Raw genomic sequence first — 20,281 nt, forward strand, 5'->3', positions numbered from 1 at the left:
GAAGTAAAATATGCTGTTAGATAGTAATACATGCTTTGGGAAAAAATGAAGCCAGGAAGGAGAATATAAAATGCTAGATTTAGGTGCGTGTGTGTGAAATTTCAGATAGAGTGGACAGGGAAGACTTTTGGCTAAAGCCCAAAATAAAGGGCAAGAGCAATCCATGAAGATATTTGGGCTATGGCAAGTGCAAAGGCCCTGAGGTGGGAGTGTGTCTGCCTTGTTCCAGGATCTGGAGGCCAATGGGTCTTGAGTGGAGTGAGCCAAGAGGATAGTATTCAGAGAAGGAGCGGCGGCAGTTGCAGGCCTTGGGGGGACCTCAGCTTTTTCTTTGAGTGAGATGGGAGCTATTGGGAGTGTTTTGAGGAGTGGCATGGCTTGATCCTAACAGGGCCCTCTGGCAGCTGGGTGGAAAATGGATTGTAGTGACCAAAAGGGGAAGCCAGGAGCCCAATGAGGAGGCTGGTGCAGTACACCGGAGGAGAAAGGATGGAGGTGGATTGGGATGGGGTGTGGAGGAGGTGAGAGGTGACAGATTCTGGAACTATCGTGCAGGCTGAGCCCATAGGATCTGTTGATCTATGGGATGAGAGGTGGGAGAAAAGTTCAGGGGTGGGAAGACTGGAGGATGCAAAGAGCTTCCAGCCTGTGCCCGGAGAAAATAAACTTCATTAGTGGCCCAATCAAAAGGTGGAGAGTGACCGCCGAGAGGCAGCGTCCGGCTGCCTAAGGGTGGGTTCCTGAGGCCGTCCGGCCTGGATTTAAATCCGGCTGCGTGGCCTCGGACAGATCAGAAACAAACAGAGCCTCTATTTCTTCTGCAAAAGGAGCAAGGACCGGCCTGCCCACCGCAGACCCGGCAGCTGGACTGAGCAGGGGCGGTCTCCACGTCGCTCCCCGCCCCTCCCGGCCCCGCCCACTCCCCCACCCCTCCCGCGGCGCTGCTGGCTAAGCTGCTCCGGTGAGTGAGGGTCTAGGAGTCCGGGTCCGGCCGGGGGAGGGGTGGGAACGCCTCGGACTGCAGGACAGAGCGCCCCGGACCGCCGAGATCCGGAGCAGGGGCCGCCGCCGGGTCGCCGGAACGGCGGGGAGACCCGGATCCCGCGAGACTCTTCCGCCCCACTTCCGGGGCCGCCACTTTCACTTTCTTTTTCGTGGAGGCTGCTCCCCTCCCTCTCCTGACTGACAGGGGCCGCTGCGCCGGGGAGGGAGTTGGGCTGAAATCCCGCGCCCCGGAGGGCGCTTTTCCCCAGCAGGGAAAAGGGGAGGCCCTCCTCGGGGACTCGCAGCGCCGCGGCTGTGCGTCGTCCCTCCCCGCAGCCAGGCCTGTCCCGTTTCCTCTGTTGCCCTTTGCGGGCTTGCCTTGGTGCCCCCTTTCACCTCCCACGCGGGGTCCCGGCCCGTTCCCTACCCCAGGCCCCATCCCCGGTCCTCGGGTAGTGTGATGCTACCCGACTGCCACCGGGGACACCGAGGCACAAAGAAGGCTTGGGCCGCGCCAGAGGTCACCGGCCTGGACTGAGTTGCTCGTGGTCGCCCGTCCTCTAGCAAGTGACCGGGAGGTGGCATTTCCCCGGAGCTGCAGCCCCTGCCTGGGGGGATGGGCACAACCACGCCAGATGGACGAGAAGATCAAGAAAGGTGGGCACAGCCTGGAGGCGACTGAGAAACTTCGGGGGTGGGGAGGGGGGAGGGGCATTAACCCTGTCGTCCCTCTACCCACCTGCCCCTCAGTTTCCTCCCTTGGGGCTTGGTTCCTTCCAGGGGCCTCTTGTCATTCATTTATTTGATGACCCTGAGGCCTCAGTGGGCCAGCTCTGCTGGGAAGGGTGTAGGGAGCTCCCAGAGGACACAGGAGACCACCCAGGCTGGTGAGGGAGCAGACCTCAAGGGTCATTGCCTTCCCCCTGGCCCCTTCCACCCAGCGTGGGAGAACTTAAGTTGGGTCATGTCACCAACCTGCTCACATACCCTCCTGTGCTCCTTGTTCTTAGAACAAAGCCCAGAGCAGTTGGGTAGCCCACAGGCCTGCTGGCTTCGCTGACCTCTGCCTTCCCGCATTGGGCCCCTTGGTCATTCTGCTTGGAGCCCCCACAGGTTTCTGTTCTAATCCAGCCATTTCTTGCCCAAGGCCTTTCCCTTTCCCTTTCTCTGTACCTGGAACACTTTTGCCCAACCAGGTCTTGACATACCCAATTTCTCCTTCACTTCTCAGCTTCAATGTCACCTCCTCCTAGAGGCTTTCCTGATTTCCTTACCCTGTTCACTTCCTTGGCAGCGTGGATCACAACCTGAATCTTTTTCTTTTGTTAAATTTGTTAATTGTCTTCTTACTGGGCTGGGAGGTCCATGAGAAGAGGGACCCTGTTTATCTTATTCACTGTTGAAGACCAGTTTCTGAGACAGTGATTGGCACACAGTAAGAATTCAGTAAATGTTTGTTGTATAAATGAGCGGAAGTATGGGGGGACCTGGGAGTATGAAGGGAAAACAGAACCAAATGAGCAGGGAGGGGGAGCGGGGAGTGGGAGTGGGGAGTGACAGAGAAGGCCTCCCAGAGAAAAGGGACTTTTAAGCTGGGTGCTGAAAGATATGTAGGAGTTCACCAGGAAGACAGAGAGGAAGCAGCATGTACAAAGGATCACCTCCTTCCTCACCCCCTTGACCCCAGCTCCTGAAAAATAAACCCTGTGCTAACCTGCTTCCACTGTGGATTTCAGCTGAGGAGGTGGCCCAGAGACTCACCCGAGCAGTGGCTGGCGGGGATGAACAGGTGGCTATGCAGTGTGCGATATGGCTGGCAGAGCAACGGGTGCCCCTGAACGTGCAACTGAAGCCTGAGGTCTCCCTGACACAGGATATCAGGTGAGGAGTACGTAGCTGACCAGGGACTTAGGGCTTCCTGAACCCCAGTGGACCGCGATATAGTCTTGCCTATAGAACAGTTAAGTTATTCTTTTTTTTTTTTTTTTTTTTTTTGTGGTACACGGGCCTCTCACTGTTGTGGCTTCTCCCGTTGCGGAGCACAGGCTCTGGACGCGCAGGCTCAGCGGCCATGGCTCACGGGCCCAGCCGCTCCGCGGCATGTGGGATCTTCCCGGACCAGGGCACGAACCCGTGTCCCCTGCGTCGGCAGGCGGACTCTCAACCACTGCGCCACCAGGGAAGCCCGTTAAGTTATTCTTAATGGCAGGTTCTGGTGTCAGGAGACCTAGCTTCAAACCCCAGCTCTGTTACAAATCAACTCTGAGATCTAGGGCAGGTCACGTCACCTCTCAGAGTTAGTTTTTTTCATTTAAAAAATGGGGCAGGGCTTCCCTGGTGGCGCAGTGGTTGAGAGTCCGCCTGCCGATGCAGGGGACACGAGTTCGTGCCCCGATCTGGGAAGATCCCACATGCCGCGGAGCGGCTGGGCCCGTGAGCCATGGCCGCTGAGCCTGTGCATCTGGAGCCTGTGCTCCGCAACGGGAGAGGCCACAACAGTGAGAGGCCCGAATATCGCAAAAAATAAATAAAAATAAAAAATGGGGCAATATCAGTAGCTGTTCTTAGAATTGTTAGGAGGTGTATTAGGGTGTTAGGTCTCATATAACAGAAAGAGACATATTAACAGTGGTATCAACAAGTTTGATGGTACACAGTCCAGATGTGGAGGCTCTGCTCCCTGCAGTCCTCAGAGACTCATGCTTTTGTCTTGTTATGCCATTCATGGCCTCCATTCTGAGGTTCACCTTATGGTCCAAAATGGCTGTTCCAGTTCTAGCCATTGCATCAGCATTCTTGTCAGCAGGAAGGAAGAAGGGAAGAAGGGCACCCCCTCCCACTCTCCTCTTAAGAACAGAGCTCAGAAAGTTGCACACACTTCTTCCACTTAACTCCCAAGGCCAGAACTTATTCTCACAGCCACACTCAGCTTGAAGGGAGGCTGTGAAATACAGCCAGGTATTGCACTAGAATTCAAGGCAAGGGTTAATGGATACTGTTAGTCTGCCCCAGGAGGCTTAAACTTGATGCTGAAATGCTTAACGCAGTGCCTGGCACATGTTAATCACTCAATAAACATTGTTTTTTCCTGCTTTTTTCCTGCTGTGTAGTAAGACAATAGTTTTACAGTTTCTAATTTTCAGTGGTGGATCCCATTTGATTTTGTTTTATTGAGATATAATTGACAGACCATATTCAAGAATTTAAACAGTTCACCAATTTAAAGTTTATAGTTCAAGGCTTTTAGTATATTCACAGTTGTGCAACCATCACTGTAACCAATTCTAGAACATTTTCTAAGAAACCCTGTATTCGTACTTTTTAAAAAAATTTTTTGGCTGCTCTGTGCCCTTTGAACCCATGCCCCTTGCAGTGGAAGCTTGGAGTCTCAACCACTGGCCACCAGGGAAGTCCCAAAACCCCATACCTGCTAATAGTCACTCCTTATCTCCCTACCTTTTTTTCCCCAATCCCCCCAACCTTAGGCAAACACTAATTTACTTTCTATCTCTAGCAATTTGCCTATTCTGGAAATTTCATATAAGTGGAGTCATAACACTATATAACCTTTTGTGTCTGGCTTCTTTCACTTAGCATCATGTTTTCTAGATTCATCCATGTTGTAGCACGTATCAAAACTTCATTCCTCTTTATGACTGAATAATAATCCAGTGTATGGATATACCATATTTTCTTTATTAATCAGTTGATGGACATCTGGGTTGTTTCTACTTTTTCGGCTAACATGTACAACGCTGCTATGAACATTTGTGTCCAAGTTTTTATATGGACATATTTTTTCCCCAGTTTTTTATGGCTGTGTTGGGTCTTCGTTGCTGTACCTGGGCTTCTCATTGTGGTGGCTGCTTGTGTTGCGGAGCATGGGCTCTAGGCGTGCGGACTTCAGTAGTTGTGGCTCGAAGGCTGTAGAGCTCAGGCTCAGTAGTTGTGGCGCACAGGCTTAGTTGCTCTGTGGCATGTGGGATCTTTCCGGACCAGGGCTCGAACCCGTGTCCCTTGCGTTGGCAGGCGGCTTCTTAACCACTGCGTCACCGGGGAAGCCCTCCCCAGTTTTACTGAGATATAATTGACATATATAGTTAGTTTAAGGTATTGTGACTTTTATGATAAGAAATATATATTTGTCTTCTTCCTGTTCTTGGTACAGAACTCCTAAAACACTTGGAATTTCTTAAGTGATGAGAATGATAAAGGTGCCTTTTGTTATGTTAGTGAGGTGACTCTTGGACTGCCCCTAGATCACCTAAGGATGGGGGCTGGTCATCAGAGGAACCAATCCTGTGATTAGAGGATTGGAACCTTCAGTCCCATCACCCTGATCTCGGGGGAGAGGAAAAGGGCTGGAGGTTGAATCGATCATCAGTGGCCAATGGATTAATCAATCATGCCCATGTAATGAAGCCTCCATAAACACTCAAAAAGGGTTTGAAGAGCTTCCTGGTTGGAGATTTGGAGAGAATTGCACCCCTTCTCACATACCTTGCCTATGCGTCTCTTCTATCTGGCTGTTACAGGCTTTTATAATAAACCAGTAATATAGAAAGTAAATATTTCTCTGAGTTCTGTGAGCTGCTCTAGCAAAATAATCAAACCCAAAGAGGAGGTCGTTGGAATCCCTAACCTATAACCAGTCAGTCAGAGAACAGGTGACAACTTGGGCTTTCAATTGGTGTGTGAAGTGGTGGGGCAGTCTTGTAGGACTGAGCCCTCAACCTGTGGAAGCTGACGCTGTCTCTGGGTAGAGAGTGCCAGAATCGAGCCCTGCTGCTGTCTGAAAATTGCTTAGTGGTGTGTGGGAAGCCTTCCCCCTCCTCCCCCTTCCACAGGTTGGAAATTGAGCCTCAGAACCATTTTAGGTGTATGACATAATGATTTAATATATGTATGTATTGTGGAATGATTACCACAGTAAGTTTAGTTAACATCCATTGCCTCACATAGTGATAAATTATTTTTTCTTGTGATGACAACTTTTAAGATTTACTCTCTTAGCAATTTTCAAATGTATGATACAATATTGTTAACTATGGTCACCATGCTGTACATCACTTCCCCAGAACTTATTTATCTTAAAACAGGAAGTTGTACCTTTTGACCACCTTCACCCCCCTCCCTGCCAACCAGTCTATCCTTTTTCTCTGACATCGGTTTTTTTTAAATTCCACATATAAGTGAGATCATACAGTATTTGTCTTTCTCTGTCTGACTTATTTCACTTAGCATAATGACCTCAAGGCCCATGTTGTTGCAAAGGGAAGGATTTCCTTCTTTTTATGGCTGAATAATATTCCATTGTGTATATATACTGTACATGGAAACAACCTAAGTAACCATGAATGAATAAAGAAAATGTGGTGTATATGTATACAATGGACACATATTTTCATTTCCCATTCTGTGGGTTGTCTTTTCACTATCGATAGTGTCCTTTGAAGCACAAGTTTTTAATTTTGACGAAGGACTGTTTATCTGTTTTCTTTTGTTGTTTGCGCTTTTGACGTCATCTAAGAAACCACTGCCTCATACATGGTCATAAAGGTGTATCCCTATTTATTTTTTTAAGATGTTTATAGTTATAGCTCTTACATTTAAGTCTTTGATCCCTTTTGAGTTAATTTTAGTATATGGTGTGAGGTCCAACTTCATTTTTTTGCTTGTGAATATCTAGTTATCACAGCATTATTTTTTTTAATTAATTAATTTATTTATTTATTTTTGGTTGCATTGGGTCTTCGTTGCTGCACACAGGCTTTCTCTAGTTGCGGTGAGCGGGGGCTGCTCTTCGTTGCGGTGCATGGGCTTAATTGCGGTGCGCGGGCTTCTCTTTGTGGTACGCAGGCTTCTCATTGCGGTGGCTTCTCTTGTTGCGGAGCACGGGCTCTAGGCTCTAGGCACTTGGGCTTCAGTAGTTGCGGCTCAGTAGTTGTGGCTTGTGGGCTCTAGAGCACAGGCTTAGTAGCTGTGGCACACGAGCGTGTGCTCCGCAACGGGAGAGGCCACAACAGTGAAAGACGCCCGCGTACCACACACACAAAACAACAATAACCAAAAAAACCCATACCACTACACACAGCTTGTTTACATCAGTTATACTTGTTACTGCCACAGCATAATTTAATTAGCTGTTACATCAGTCAATAAAACATGAGTGCTAAAAGAGAATTGTGTCTATGAAAACTAAGTTGATTGCTTTAGAAAGACAAGATAGAGATGAGGCACCAAAAAAAACTGTTATCATTTTAGGGTGGGACAGTTGTAAAAAAATATGGTAAAAATCCAGAAGGGCTCTGTACTCAGATGCTTTGAGAGTGTAAGTTTTTGCTCCACTTTAAAGAAGCTGATACTGGAAGTCATAGACCATGTATAATGCGTGTGGTTCATACAAAAAGAAACAATCATGGGGAACTCCAGTAGCAGATTTGTACTCAAGAAAAGCCATTGGCCTTTTACCTAGAGATTGGCCATTGAATGTGCATTTGTATCCTGTAAGGTAAAATTGTTAAAGTCTGCAGCTGTTTTTGCAGTTCTCTGCTTTAACGATTTTTCTGACTAACTGATCACCACTGATCCTGATGACATTAGATATAAGGGTTCCAACTGTATTTTTCTGTTATTGGTGTTAAGGTTATAGCTTTTAGATTTTGTTTCCTAAGTAAAATTCAGGCTTCTATGCTTTGCCACTAGGTTGATTCTAAAAATGTAAACCCACTAAAATAGCATTTATAGTATTTTGATTATGGAAATATTACTCAGTGTAGAATAAGTAGTGCAGTTGAAACTTTATGCACTTTCATGTTTCAAAACCCCTGTTTCTTGAAGAAGAATGTCTTGAAGGTTAAGATCTCGTCCTTCTTTAAATTTCCTTTTACTTTTCTTCCATTCTCCTGCATCAGACTCAGCTATTCTTTTTTTTTTTTTTTCTTGTATTTCAAAAACTTTTCACGTGGAGAGGTGGATGGTAAACTTTTGGCGTCTATACATGTCTAAAAATTTCTTATTTCCCTGTTAGTTGGCTGGGTGTTGAAAATCATTATCCTGAGGAATTTTGAGGTATTTTCTGGAGTATTTTTAAAGCAAGTCTCAGATTTTAGTTCATTCATAAGTAATTTGATATGTCTTTAAAAAATGACTTAAAAAAAACCCTCAATACCATTATTACACCTAAAAAATTAACAATAATTACTTAAAATTCCCTAATACTGTATTTATATTCAACTTTCCTTGACTATCTTGTTAGTGGTTTTTTTGGTTTTTTTTTGGCCATACCACATGGCTTGCAGGATCTAGTTCCCCAACCAGGGATTAAACCTGGGTCCCCAGAGTCCTGACCACTTGTAACTCCCTCGTTAGTGTTTGTTATAGTTGATTTGTTCCAGTCAGGAGCCAAACGAGATCGAATAGCATTTCTTAATGTTGTCTGAGTCTCTTTTATTCACTTTCTCTATTTTTAGTGCCATTAATTTTTTTTTAAGAAACCTGGTCTTTGACCTCCAGAATTCTCCCACATTCTGAGTTTATGAATTGCCTCCTCATGGTGTAATTTAATATCTCTCATTTTCCTTGGGAACTTGTAGTTTGACCTGAAGGTTAGGATAGTAAGGAGTCACTGTTACATTCAAAGGAATTCTTCCTCATTTTCTGATTGTTTCTTGCTGTTCTTGCTTTAAGGATGCGGCGTTTTCCCAAATCACTCTGGAGGTTCTAAGTGGGCTTTCCTGTTATTGTTCTACACCCTAATCTTTCTGTGTCTTGGGATCAGTTCTGTTTTTTTTGTCTTAGCCCTCCCTTTTCATGCTTTTGGTCTTCCAAAAAAGTTTGAGCATCTTTGAGAAGGTTGGTGTTTAAAACCGCTTTCTGTGGAATAATACTGTTTGGGTTGAAATCCTGCCTCTAACAGTTATTAATTGTTTACTTGGCAGAGCCACTGTAACCTATCTGTGCCTCCTGTTTTCATCTCTAAAATAGGGGTGACAACAGTACCTGCCTCATGTGTTCACTGAGAGGATTACATGAGTTAATACATGTTAAGTGCTTTGAAGAGTCTTGGCATACAGTTAATAACTGTTGTGGTTTGGCTAAGGAGCCAATAATAGCCAATAATAGAAGAGGTTGGAGAGCTTGGGAGGGGCCAGAGCATGGAGGCCCTTGCCATGCCACAGTGAGTTTGGATTTTATTCTGAGAGCCATGTGGAGCCATTGCAGGGGCCTAAGCAGCGAGTTCTGACACAGGAATCACAGGGGAGTGGGAATCCAGGAGCTGGCTGGCGGCTGAGGTTGGACCTGCGGCCCCTTGCCCTCCCCGCAGGCTGTGGGTGAGCGTGGAGGATGCGCAGTTGCACACGGTCACTATCTGGCTCACGGTGCGGCCTGACATGACGGTGGCCTCCCTCAAGGACATGGTGAGTGAGGGGGCACAAGGAAGACGCGTCAGGGCGGAGGTCCCCCTTTTGCCCTGCCTCTCTCTACTCTGCGCCTCCCTCCCCACACTCCCTCTGCATCCTCCCTGCCAGGTGTTCCTGGACTATGGCTTTCCGCCAACCCTGCAGCAGTGGGTGATTGGGCAGCGCTTGGCCCGGGACCAGGAGACCCTGCACTCCCACGGGGTGCGGCGGAACGGGGCCAGTGCCTACCTCTATCTGCTGTCAGCCTGCAACACCTCACTCAACCCTCAGGAGCTGCAGCGGGAGCGGCAGCTGCGGATGCTGGAGGGTGAGGCTCTGCTCCAGAGCGCATGCACTCTCCTGAGGTTGTAGGGGAGAGGGAGCAGGGAGCAGAGCCCAGGGGCTTTCGTCAGGAACGTGCCTGGAAGACCTTATCCGTAGTGGGGAAGAGAGGACAAAGCACACCCCAGGAAGGAGCCATTTGGGGAACCATTTAGAGAACAGCTGGTCTAGGGGAGAGGGGCTGAGTTCAGTCCCCGCCCTAGCATTTATCAGCTGTGTGACCTCAGGCAAGTCTCTTCTCATCTCTGCTCTTCAGTTTTCTAAATCTGTAAATTGGATATGATAATAGCTAGTTTTTATTCTAAATTTTTTACTTCTTATTCTGAAATATTTCAGACCTACAGAAAAGTTGCAAAATTGTATAAAGAATTGTATAACGAATTCCCATGTGCTTTTCATGTGGATTCCCCAGATATTAACATTTGACTATATTTGTTTTGCTTTATCATTCTCTCAGTATTTATTTATGCATAAGTAATTTTTTGGAACTGTTATGAGAGTAAGTTGCAGACACGTTGTCCCTTTCCCCCAAATACTTGTGTGTATTTCCTTTAAAAAAAAAAAAGGCTCATTTTCTCACTACATACACCTATCAAACTTAGGAAATTAACATTGATACGGTCCATTGATCTAATGGACAGATCTTGCTCAAATTTTACCAGTTGTCTCACTAATGTCCTTTATAGTGAAAGACCTGGCCCTTGGCCTCGGTGTCTCACAGTCTTTTTCAATCTTTGGTCTCCTGTCTTCCCTTGGCTCACCTGTTGTTTGAAGAGTCCAGGCCAGTTTTGTTTTTTGTTTTTCTGTCCCATGTGCCCTCATGAATGGATTCAGATTCAGTATTTTGGCAGGACTACCTCAGAAGTGGTGTTCGACCCTCTAGGTGCTACACTTAGGAGCACAGGAGATCAGTTTTCAAACAGGGTTTTTAAGCTGGGAGGCCCCAGGAGCAGTCGTGGGTGGAGGAGGGGCTCTGACCCCTGGGAGCCAGGACACTCGGCCAGGTCTGGACCCACGCGGCAGGACCACCGAGCTGGAGACTCCTCCGGAAGGAGGGAGATAGAAGGGGGCGGGGTAGGGGGGTGGTCAGTGCAGAGCCCGGGGTTCCTGGCTGGCCCAGGGTGTGGATGAAATGGGCTGCAGGGATCCGCCACACCTGAACCCTCCTCCCCAGATCTGGGCTTCAAGGACCTCACGCTGCAGCCACGGGGCCCCCTGGAACCAGTCCCCCCGAAGCCCGGGGGCCCCCAGGACCCGGGGCGGGGTCAGAACGACGCCGCGCCAGAGCCCCCGCCGGTAAGCTGCCCAATGCGCGCCCCTGACCTGCCTGTCTCGTCTCCCTGCGCTCACCGCCCCTCTGCCCCCAGGTGGGCTGGCAGTGCCCTGGCTGCACTTTCATCAACAAGCCCACGCGGCCCGGCTGCGAGATGTGCTGCCGGGCGCGGCCCGAGGCCTACCAGGTCCCTGCCTCGTACCAGCCGGACGAGGAGGAGCGAGCGCGTCTGGCCGGTGAGGAGGAGGCGCTGCGCCAGTACCAGCAGGTGGGCGCGGACCCCGGACAGACACCTGCAGACTGGACGGGGGAGGCGTAGGCCAGGAAGGGAGGCACCTCCACATTGCCGCTCCTCCCCCTGTTGCTGCCCCCTCCTGATCACACCACTGGTGGTGACCCTGCACTTGACTGTGACCGGCCTCTCCCTGAGCTCATCCTGTCGCTAGGACTCTGCTCCCCGGCTGTGATGCACATCCAAGCTTATCTGACCCCCCCCCCCCCAACAGTGGGCTGTGGCGCTGCCCCTGGCTTTGACTTACACTCTCACTGTGCACACGAGAGTACCGGGCTCTGACCCCAACATCCTAGCTGAGACCCTGACCACTCCCCCATCCGCCGCCCCTTTGTCCGCCTGTGACCTCGCTCTTGCTCCACTCAGCCCTGACCTCATTCTGAATCCTACTATTCCTGACCTCCCCTTCCTCCCTGGCTGTGGCCCACCCAGACTTCCTAGGATCTTGGACCTAGCCCTTCACCGCTCCCTGGGAGGTTGACCCAGCCCTCCGTCCTGCTCCTCCCACAGTCCCACCCCCATCATGTTACGCACGCATTGATTACACAGATACCTAACCCTGAGCGTTCGCCCATTCTGATCGGATGCTCCCATCCCCCACTTGGACCCAGTCTGCCCTTGTCCCACCCCGGCCATGACCTCACTGCTGGTCCCATCTACAGCTTTGGCCCGGACCCTGTTCTCTCTCCCACCTTGCTCAGCTCCCTCGCTTTATCACCACCTCCCATACCCCTGACCTATTCTGTGGCCTCGACCCGGCTCTGCCTTCACCCCCCTGGCCCTAGACCTGCCCTGCTTCTTGGCAGAGATGGGAGCCCTGCTACTCCTGACTCCCCGCTCAGACCCTGGCCCCTTCCTTTCCAAACGCCATCGCTCCCTGGCTTGACACTAGGTTGCAGCCTTAACCTGCCAGTGCCTGGCCCGCCTCCTGCCCCACCCCCACCCCACCCCCCTGTTTCCTCGCCTCCCGCCCCGCCCTGCTCCCGGCCCCTCCCTTCCCAGCATCGCCTGCGCCTAACCTCAGTCTGCCCAGTCCCACCCCCACCGCAGGATTCTGCTTCGCTCCCCCCCCCCACCCTCCCCGCCGGCCGGCAGGTTTGACCCATCCCCTGGTCCTGCGCCCTTCTGGCCCGCCCCTGAGACCCTGACCCGCCCCGCGGCCCCACCCCCGTGTGCCCAGCGGAAGCAGCAGCAGCAGGAGGGGAACTACCTACAGCACGTGCAACTGGATCAGCGGAGCCTGGTGCTGAACACCGAGCCTACCGAGTGTCCCGTATGCTACTCGGTGCTGGCGCCCGGCGAGGCCGTGGTGCTGCGTGAGTGTCTGCACACCTTCTGCAGGTGCGGCCCTGACCCCACCCCCAGCGATGTAGTTCCTCACGGCTGCGCAGTACCCATGGCTGAAAGGGGGTGGGGCGCAGTGCTCTTACATCTCCTTGGACGCCCACAGAAACCTGCGAGGTAGGCACTCTCTCCCCTTTTTGCAGAGGAGGAATGTGAGGTACAGAGAGGCCAGCAACTTGCTCGAGGCCACACAGCTCAGGCATTCTGTCGCCAGAGCATGCGACCTTCCACACAACCACCAGGCCCATGTAAGGCCTGGGTTCTGGCCTGGCAGCCCGTGCCAACCCCGCCCTGACCCTCGCTGGTGGACAGTCTGCCCTCTGAGGCTCCACACCTGGCCCTGGGCTGTGGAGAACGTGTCCTTCTTCACAGCACACATTTGATGAGCTTTCCTGGGTGCCAGGGACTGGGCTAGGCCTGGGGATCCAGGAGTGAACAAAAAAGCTCATTTTCCGCCTCCTGAAGCTTACATTCCTGCGGGCAGGCCGACGTTAATCAAATAATCACTGATATAATTGTAAATTGTGCCAAATGCTAAGTACCAGTGGATTATGGTAAAAGTAACAGAGGCCCTGCCCTACAAGAGGTCTGGGAAGCCCCTAGGGAGGCTGCACTTGAGCAGACCAGGGGGTCCAAAGTGGGTATGTGCCTGGCCTGCCTGTGGCAGAAAGGGGTCAGTGTAGCTGGAGCAGAGGGATGGAGGGGGTTAGGGGATGGGGACAGAGAGGTATTAGGGAGGGTGAGTCACCGGAGCTCTCAGGTTTGCTCTGGGTGGGATGGGATGGGAGGCTGCGGGGAGGGACATGGTAGACCCAGGGAGCCCAGTGAGGAGACTCCTGCAGTCCTGCAGGTGAGGTGATGGGACCTGGGCCAGAGTGATAAGGGTGGCAGTTGGGGGGACAGAAGTGATGGGTTGGTGGAAGGGATCGGAAGGAAGGGAGGTATTGAGGAGAAGCCCGCCTGGGGTCAGGCCTCACCATGTGAGGGCTGGAGTTCTGGGGGCTGGAGTCCTGGGGGATGGGGTTCAGATGACCCCTAACCTCCCCACCCTTTCATACCTCTCCCAGGGAGTGTCTACAGGGCACCATCCGCAACAGCCAGGAGGCTGAGGTTGCCTGCCCCTTCATTGACAACACCTACTCATGCTCGGGCAAGCTGCTGGAGAGGGAGATCCGGGCGGTAAGACCTGGGGGAGGAAGGGGCACACCCCCTGTCCCAGGGAACTGGGCCCTGAGCTGGCAGGTGGGAACTGGTTTGAGAGTCCCAGTCTCAGGCACCAGTCATTTATCAAGAGCCTTTTCTATGTGGGATGCTGGAAGCCCAAGGGGTGGGCAGGACAGGAACTAGGGGAAATACCTAGTAAAGAAAACACCCTTATGAAGAAAAGACAGCAGAGCAGTTAGCAGGGGGGAATTCTGGGGCCAGATGGCCTGGTGACCTCAGGTCAGATACGCAGCCTCTCTGTGCCTCGGTTTTCTCATCTTGGTTGGGGTCAGAGACTTAGTTTCTATTTTAAGGGTTGTGAAGATTATAGTGGAAGACACGTGTAAAGAATTTGGAGTAGTGCTTGATACGTGGTATCAGTTAGCCCTTGTATCAGTTAGCTTCTGCTGTGTAACAGATTACTCCAGACTCAAAACAACCGCCATTTATTTAGCCTATGAATCTGCAAGTTAGCAATTTGGGTTGGGCTTAGCTGGATGATTCATCTGGTCCAGGCTGGGCCTCGCAGCGCTCAACTGGGCTTAGCTGGACTGGTGTGATGGTCTTATCTGTGATGGCTGGGATGACAGGGCCTCTTTCCACTTTGGTCTCATCCACCCCAGGCCGGCCAGGGCCTGCTCATGTGCTGGTGTCTCAAGGATCCAAGAGCAGCCAGTGCAGGGGCGCTTTCCAAGGCTGCTCACTTGCTCCTGTCCCTTTGGCCAAAGCAGGTCACATGCTCAAGCCCAGAGTTTGTGTGGGAGGGAACCACCCAAGGGTGTGGAGTTGGGGAAACATGAACAAATAGGGGCCACTCCTCCAGCAACCTTTCACAGGGCTGTATGTGTCTGCATGTGTGTGTTTTCTATTATTATTAATGTTATTATTATCGAGTTATGCCCCTGACTGCTGGTCATCTTGAACAAGTGCTTTCCCTTCTCTGCGCCTCCATTTACCCATCTGTAAAGTGGACTGTTGGACTTGATCATTGGTTTTTAAACTGCTGGGGAATGGCCTTCCCAGAATTGGGCGTCTTGGAATTCCCAGGCCAACATGGAGGCAGGGCCAAAGGTGGCTGAGGTCCAAATGAGAGACCCCCATCACCGCATATACAAGACCCCGTTTCTCCACATCACTTCTGCCTATTTCCCACGATGCTGCTTCTCAGAACCCCCTAAACTTTACCGAGTATTTCCTGGCACCTAAGGGGTTCTGCCTCAGGGGAAAGAGGGCAAACAGAAGGGGTGGACCTTTGGGAACTCCCAGCCTTTACACTAAGAGAAGCCCCATTTTTAACTGTTGTTTGTGGGGCAGCTGAGAAGGGCAGCTCTGGCTTCCTTACTCTTGCCTGGAGAGGCCCCAAGACATAGATCATTCCATATGTCCTGGCACCCACAGTCGCTGCCCAGAGGCTTTCCCTATAAAACCCACCTCTTCCAAGGGGCATTGTGATGGGGCCAGAGTTCATGCCAAGGAGCTGCAGGGCTCATGCTTCCCTGGAGCCCCTGGACGTTGACCGAAGCCTCAGAGAATAGTCAAGTGTGGCAGAGAAAGAGGAAGGGGCAGGGATCAGCAGAGTAATGCAGTGGAGGTTGTTTTACAAAAAACATGCCTAAACCACAAGAACCAGAACAGAAATCAAAGAGGAAAATCACCCACCGACTCTTGCCATCCCAGAGAATCTCTGATGGCATTTTCTCCTGTTTCCTTTGGTGTCTCTGGATAGGCATGTTTTTTTTTTTTTTTCTTTTTAAATTAACTATTAAGGTATACATTGCACACAATAAAATTTGTCCGTTGTAAGGATGCAGTTAGATGAGTTTTGACAAATGTAACTCTTAACTAAGACTATCACTCAGTGAAGATATAGAACATAGGCATGATTTTTACCTCATTGTAACCAGTGTAGGGACAACAGCTTTTGCTATTTTGCTACAAAACCTTCCTAAAGATTATTATAAATCTCTATGGCATACATCCTGTTTAGTTCTCCTCTCTTAATAATTCCAGTCTGGAATTATTAATAATTAATATCAATAATTATTAATATTAATTATTATTAATAGTTCCTTCCAGTTTGTAAGGAATGCTTCAGGGAACATTTTGCATGGTGTCTCTTCCTTCTTACGTATTATTTTCTTAGGATAAACTTGTAGAAGTAGAATAAGTCTCAAAGGGTCAGAAAAGTTTGGGATGGTTGAAACATTATTGCCACGTGGCTTTCTCAGAGTGCTGTGTACCAGGATGCTAGTTTAACCACATCTTCCTGGAATTGCTTGTTATTGTTTTTGTCCACTTTTTCCCCTTTTTAAAAGATTGTGGTAAAATATGTATAACATTTACCATTTAACCATTTTTTAAGTGTACAGTTCTGTGGCACTGGGTGTAGCCACATTGCTGTGCAATCATCCATCTCCAGAACTTTTAACCTACTTTTTTTTTTCCTTTTTTTTTTTTGGCTGAGCCATTCGGCTTGCGGGATCGAACCCATGCCCCATGCAGTGGAAGCACAGAGTCCTAACCACTGGACTGCCAGGGAATTCCCTTAACCCACTTTTTGAATGGAGTTTTTAACACTGCTGTGTTGGACTTTATGGGTTGGGGGCTTCCTGAGGGATATTTGGTGGCCAGGAGGGCACATTGTCAGGTGTTCTGAACCCAGAGCACCAAGGTTGTGGTCTGCTGGCAGCTCCTGAGCCCTGAGGATTACCAGCGATTTCTGGACCTGGGCATCTCCATTGCGGAAAACCGCAGTGCCTTCAGCTACCACTGCAAGACCCCCGACTGCAAAGGATGGTGCTTCTTTGAGGATGACGTCAACGAGTTCACCTGCCCTGTGTGTTTCCACATCAACTGCCTGCTTTGCAAGGTGGGGACAGGGACCCACACTGCCCAGTCACTCTGGTCCTGCCAGGAGCTCACTGCCATTCCGAGTTTGTTCTCCTGGGAAGGGAGCTGGGATACTGACCTGGTTGCAATGACTTAGAGCTGTGTGTCAGTGGCCAGGCTTGGCTTGGGCCCTGATCTGAGCCTAAGCCTTAGACTGAGCCCTAAATCCGGACTGAGCCTCTGAATAATCCTGGCCCCAGACTGAGCCCCGATCCTGGCCTCTGATGAACGCCGATCCGTCACAGACCAACCCCAGCCCTAGCCCCAGACCGAGTGTCAACTCCTGTCCTGAACTGAGCCCTGCCTGACCCTCACCTCAGGCCGTCCCTGCCCTCATCCTCTCAACAGGTGACCACAGTAGAGACTGGTCTTGGGCGAGTAGGCAGGGCTGAGCCTGCTCGCAGCCCTGCAAGCTCACTCTCAGAGCATTAGGCCTACAGCCAGGGCAGAGCACAGCCGGCGACGAGGGGCTGCGGTTTAGGGATTTCTGTGCCTGTCAGGACTTAAAATAAATAGGTATATATGATTATTATCATATGCGCTGACCCTGGCTTCACCTCCCTGGCCTCAGGGTGTGTGTGGTTTACAAAGGAAGGCTCTGTCGCTGACACCACGTAGAAGCATTAAGTGCTTATGTGGATGCCTGCTCCGGCCCTCACCTCTCTAACTCCCTGGGGAACTTTCTCACCTCGAGCCCCTCATCCTGCTGCAGGCCATCCACGAGCAGATGAACTGCAAGGAGTACCAAGACGACCTGGCCCTGCGGGCTCAGAACGACGTGGCTGCCTGGCAGACGACGGAGATGCTGAGGGTGAGCCTGGGTCAAGGCTGAGGGCCGGGGATTTGAGTTTTGGGGAGGGATGGGGACTTCTCTGAAAGGACTGTGGTTCATCCAGCCCTGGAGGCTTGAGCTCCTGCTGGCATCACTCCCATCCAGAGATGGAACTCAGGACAAGTGGCGAGCAGCAGGGAGTGTCCGGGTGGAGAGAGGAGACTGCAGACGCATGGGAGAGGAGGCTGCATGCAGCCGGGCCTGGGTGGAGCAGCATGGGAGAGTGATTCTGCGACTCGGGGGTGGCCGGTTTCTCTCTGCAGTGGGGCGGGGGCCAGGGAGCGGGGCTGGGCCTAAGGTCAGCACCTGCTCTGCTGCAGACCATGCTGCAGCAGGGCGAGGCCATGCACTGCCCACAGTGCCAGATCGTGGTGCAGAAGAAGGATGGCTGTGACTGGATCCGCTGCACTGTCTGCCACACCGAGATCTGCTGGGTCACCAAGGGTCCTCGCTGGGGCCCCGGGGTGAGTCCCCAGGGAGCAGAGGTCTTGGGGTGCTGTGGGAGAGTGCCTGAGAGTAGAGATTGGACAGGTCAGCCCATGGGCCAGTTCTAACCCCACTGCCTGCATTTGTGTAGCTCGTGAACTAAGAACGTTTTTTACATCTTTTAAAGTGGTTGAGCATATCAAAAGAAGAATATTTCATGACATGTAAAAATTATATGAAAGCCGAATTTTAGTGTCCATAAGTAAAGTTTTGTGGGAGCGCCGCTCATTCGTTTGCATACTGTCTGTGGCTGCTTTGGCACTACAAAGGCAGAGACCGACTGGCCGGCAAAAACTCAGGGAACTGTCTTGCCCTTTACAGAAATGTTGGCCCAGCCCAGCCCTAGAGGACAGCGACCAAGGGTGCGGGTGGGAGTCGGAGGTAGAGGGGTGGGTCCCTGGCTCTGGCACACACTGACCATGTGGTTAGGCTGTTACTCCCTTCTCTGAGTCACAGTCTCTTCGTCTGTGAAGTGGAGATGATAGCTGGGCCTCAGGTTTATTGTCAGAATCAAATGAAAAAATGCAAGAGCAGTGCCTAGCGCGGGGCATCTGTCACATGGTGAGCACGCGCATGGTGGCTTCTGGTGGCTGTCGTTGGGAGGAGTGTGCCTGGAATTGGGGCTCGGCGTTATCCGTACAGGCAGACAGTGAGACAGGTGGAGGCTGAAGGAACACACTCTCATGCCGCCAGTGTGCTGACCCACCCCGAATATGCAAAAATCCATCAAGTCCTCTCTGGCTCCAGGTCTAGGGGTGGGTAGCCAGACCACAGAATTGAGGCTGCTACGGGAGCCCAGAAAGGCCGCCCAGAAAGGCCTTAACAGCTGCCTCCATCCGGTAACTGGGGCTGAGAGGGTCATCTTAGCAGGGGTGTGTGCCCGACCCAAGGCCCAGGGTGGGAGTCTGTGCTTTGGGGGTGTGATGGAGTGCATGGCGGAGGGGGGGGCCCGCTGTCTTCACTGTCCTGACCTTTTCTCCTCTCCCCGCTCATCCTCTAGGGCCCGGGAGACACCAGCGGGGGCTGCCGCTGCCGGGTGAATGGGTCTCCATGCCACCCCAGCTGTCAGAACTGCCACTGAGCTGAGGATGGCCTGGTCCCCATGCTGACCCAGCCCCACATCTGCAAGCTGCTGTGGGACAGGGCTGGTGCTTTGGCTCTGATTTCTGGCCTGGGAGATGCCTTTGTGCTTGGCTGAGACAGGGGCCCTGAAGAGGCCAAGGCCTCAGAGCTGTGTGGATGGACTTGTTTGCTGTGGGCATTGCAGAGGCCCTGCCTGAGCTGGCCATTGTCCGCGGCTGTATCTGCCCCAGTCCCTTTGCCCTTCCTCTGGGGCTTGCCAGCCAGACCTTTCATCTCCTCTCTGTGGCTCCCATCTCTGCCTAACCCAGCTTTAAACACAGCCCTGGCCGGAGGCCTTGCTGGATGGAGCCTCAGAGCCCCGTGTGAGTCCACACTTCCCTCATCCACCTCCCTCGTCTGCAGGACGCTGAGCACTCACAGCCTCCCACCTCCCCTGTTGGCTTTCTGGGGGTGACTTTTCTCTGGCTTTGCTGTTGGAGGCCTGGGGCTTCTTAGAATTGCTGCTAATTCTGCTCAGAGCCAAGAGGGAGACCTGGCAGTTTCTAAAGACAGCCCAGCCGGCCCAGCTTCCGTATCTCCCTCTTTGCCGCCTGTGTAAACTAATTAAAATGGTTTCCCAGGAAGGGATGAGTGTGATGTCGTGAGAGGGAGCAAAAGGGTCATGGGCTGTGACTCTACACGGAGACAGGCAGGATCCCAAGCTCTCTGGGAATTGCAGCCAAAAGTTGATGTGTTGGCCCCTGTCGGTGTAGAACGAAGGTGCGGCTGAGCACTGGGATACCTGCCCTGGACTGAGCACCCCTGCGCCCACTCGAGGGGCAGGATGCTCTGGGTCAACGTTGGCCTGGACAGGCAGCTTGCAGTGTTGAGAGTCCACAAGGTGGGGTCTGCAGGTCAGCGTGGGCTTCAGGGGGAGGGAGGGAGGGGCCGAGGCAGCAGCTACAGGCTGGCAGGAAATTCTTGCTGCAAACTTCTGACCTCTCAGTGGGCACCCAGTGTTGGAGAAGAGATATTTCAGGAAGAGGTGAACCTGCAGTTGCGGGTGAGATTGTGATCCTAATTTTTAACATCTCAGACAAGATGGCACAGTATTGGTCCAGTGCTGTTTACTATGCCCACTCCGCTGGTCAGAGATTAATAAAACACGGTTC

The 20,281-nt window shown here is 51.5% G+C and overlaps 1 protein-coding gene across 2 annotated transcripts; it reads left to right on the plus strand.

Annotated features, from left to right (window-relative positions):
* Positions 1 to 1,016: 1,016 nt before the first annotated feature.
* RBCK1 (RANBP2-type and C3HC4-type zinc finger containing 1) lies at positions 1,017 to 20,034 on the plus strand. 2 transcript variants are annotated; one of them, XM_060031092.1, is made up of 12 exons: positions 1,017 to 1,641; positions 2,721 to 2,865; positions 9,311 to 9,404; positions 9,516 to 9,714; positions 10,903 to 11,024; positions 11,096 to 11,269; positions 12,474 to 12,754; positions 13,705 to 13,816; positions 16,530 to 16,709; positions 17,442 to 17,540; positions 17,882 to 18,025; positions 19,048 to 20,034. In XM_060031092.1, the coding sequence occupies exons 1-12, from the start codon at positions 1,620 to 1,622 to the stop codon at positions 19,126 to 19,128; spliced, it is 1,653 nt and encodes a 550-aa protein (XP_059887075.1). In that variant the 5' UTR covers positions 1,017 to 1,619; the 3' UTR covers positions 19,129 to 20,034. The 2 variants fall into 2 exon arrangements, with proteins under 2 accessions (XP_059887075.1, XP_059887076.1); XM_060031093.1 differs by having other exon boundaries at positions 1,020 to 1,641; positions 12,474 to 12,634.
* The last annotated feature ends 247 nt before the right edge of the window (positions 20,035 to 20,281 follow it).

This window comes from Delphinus delphis, chromosome 15, assembly GCF_949987515.2.
Source record: "Delphinus delphis chromosome 15, mDelDel1.2, whole genome shotgun sequence".
Lineage (NCBI taxonomy): Eukaryota > Metazoa > Chordata > Mammalia > Artiodactyla > Delphinidae > Delphinus > Delphinus delphis.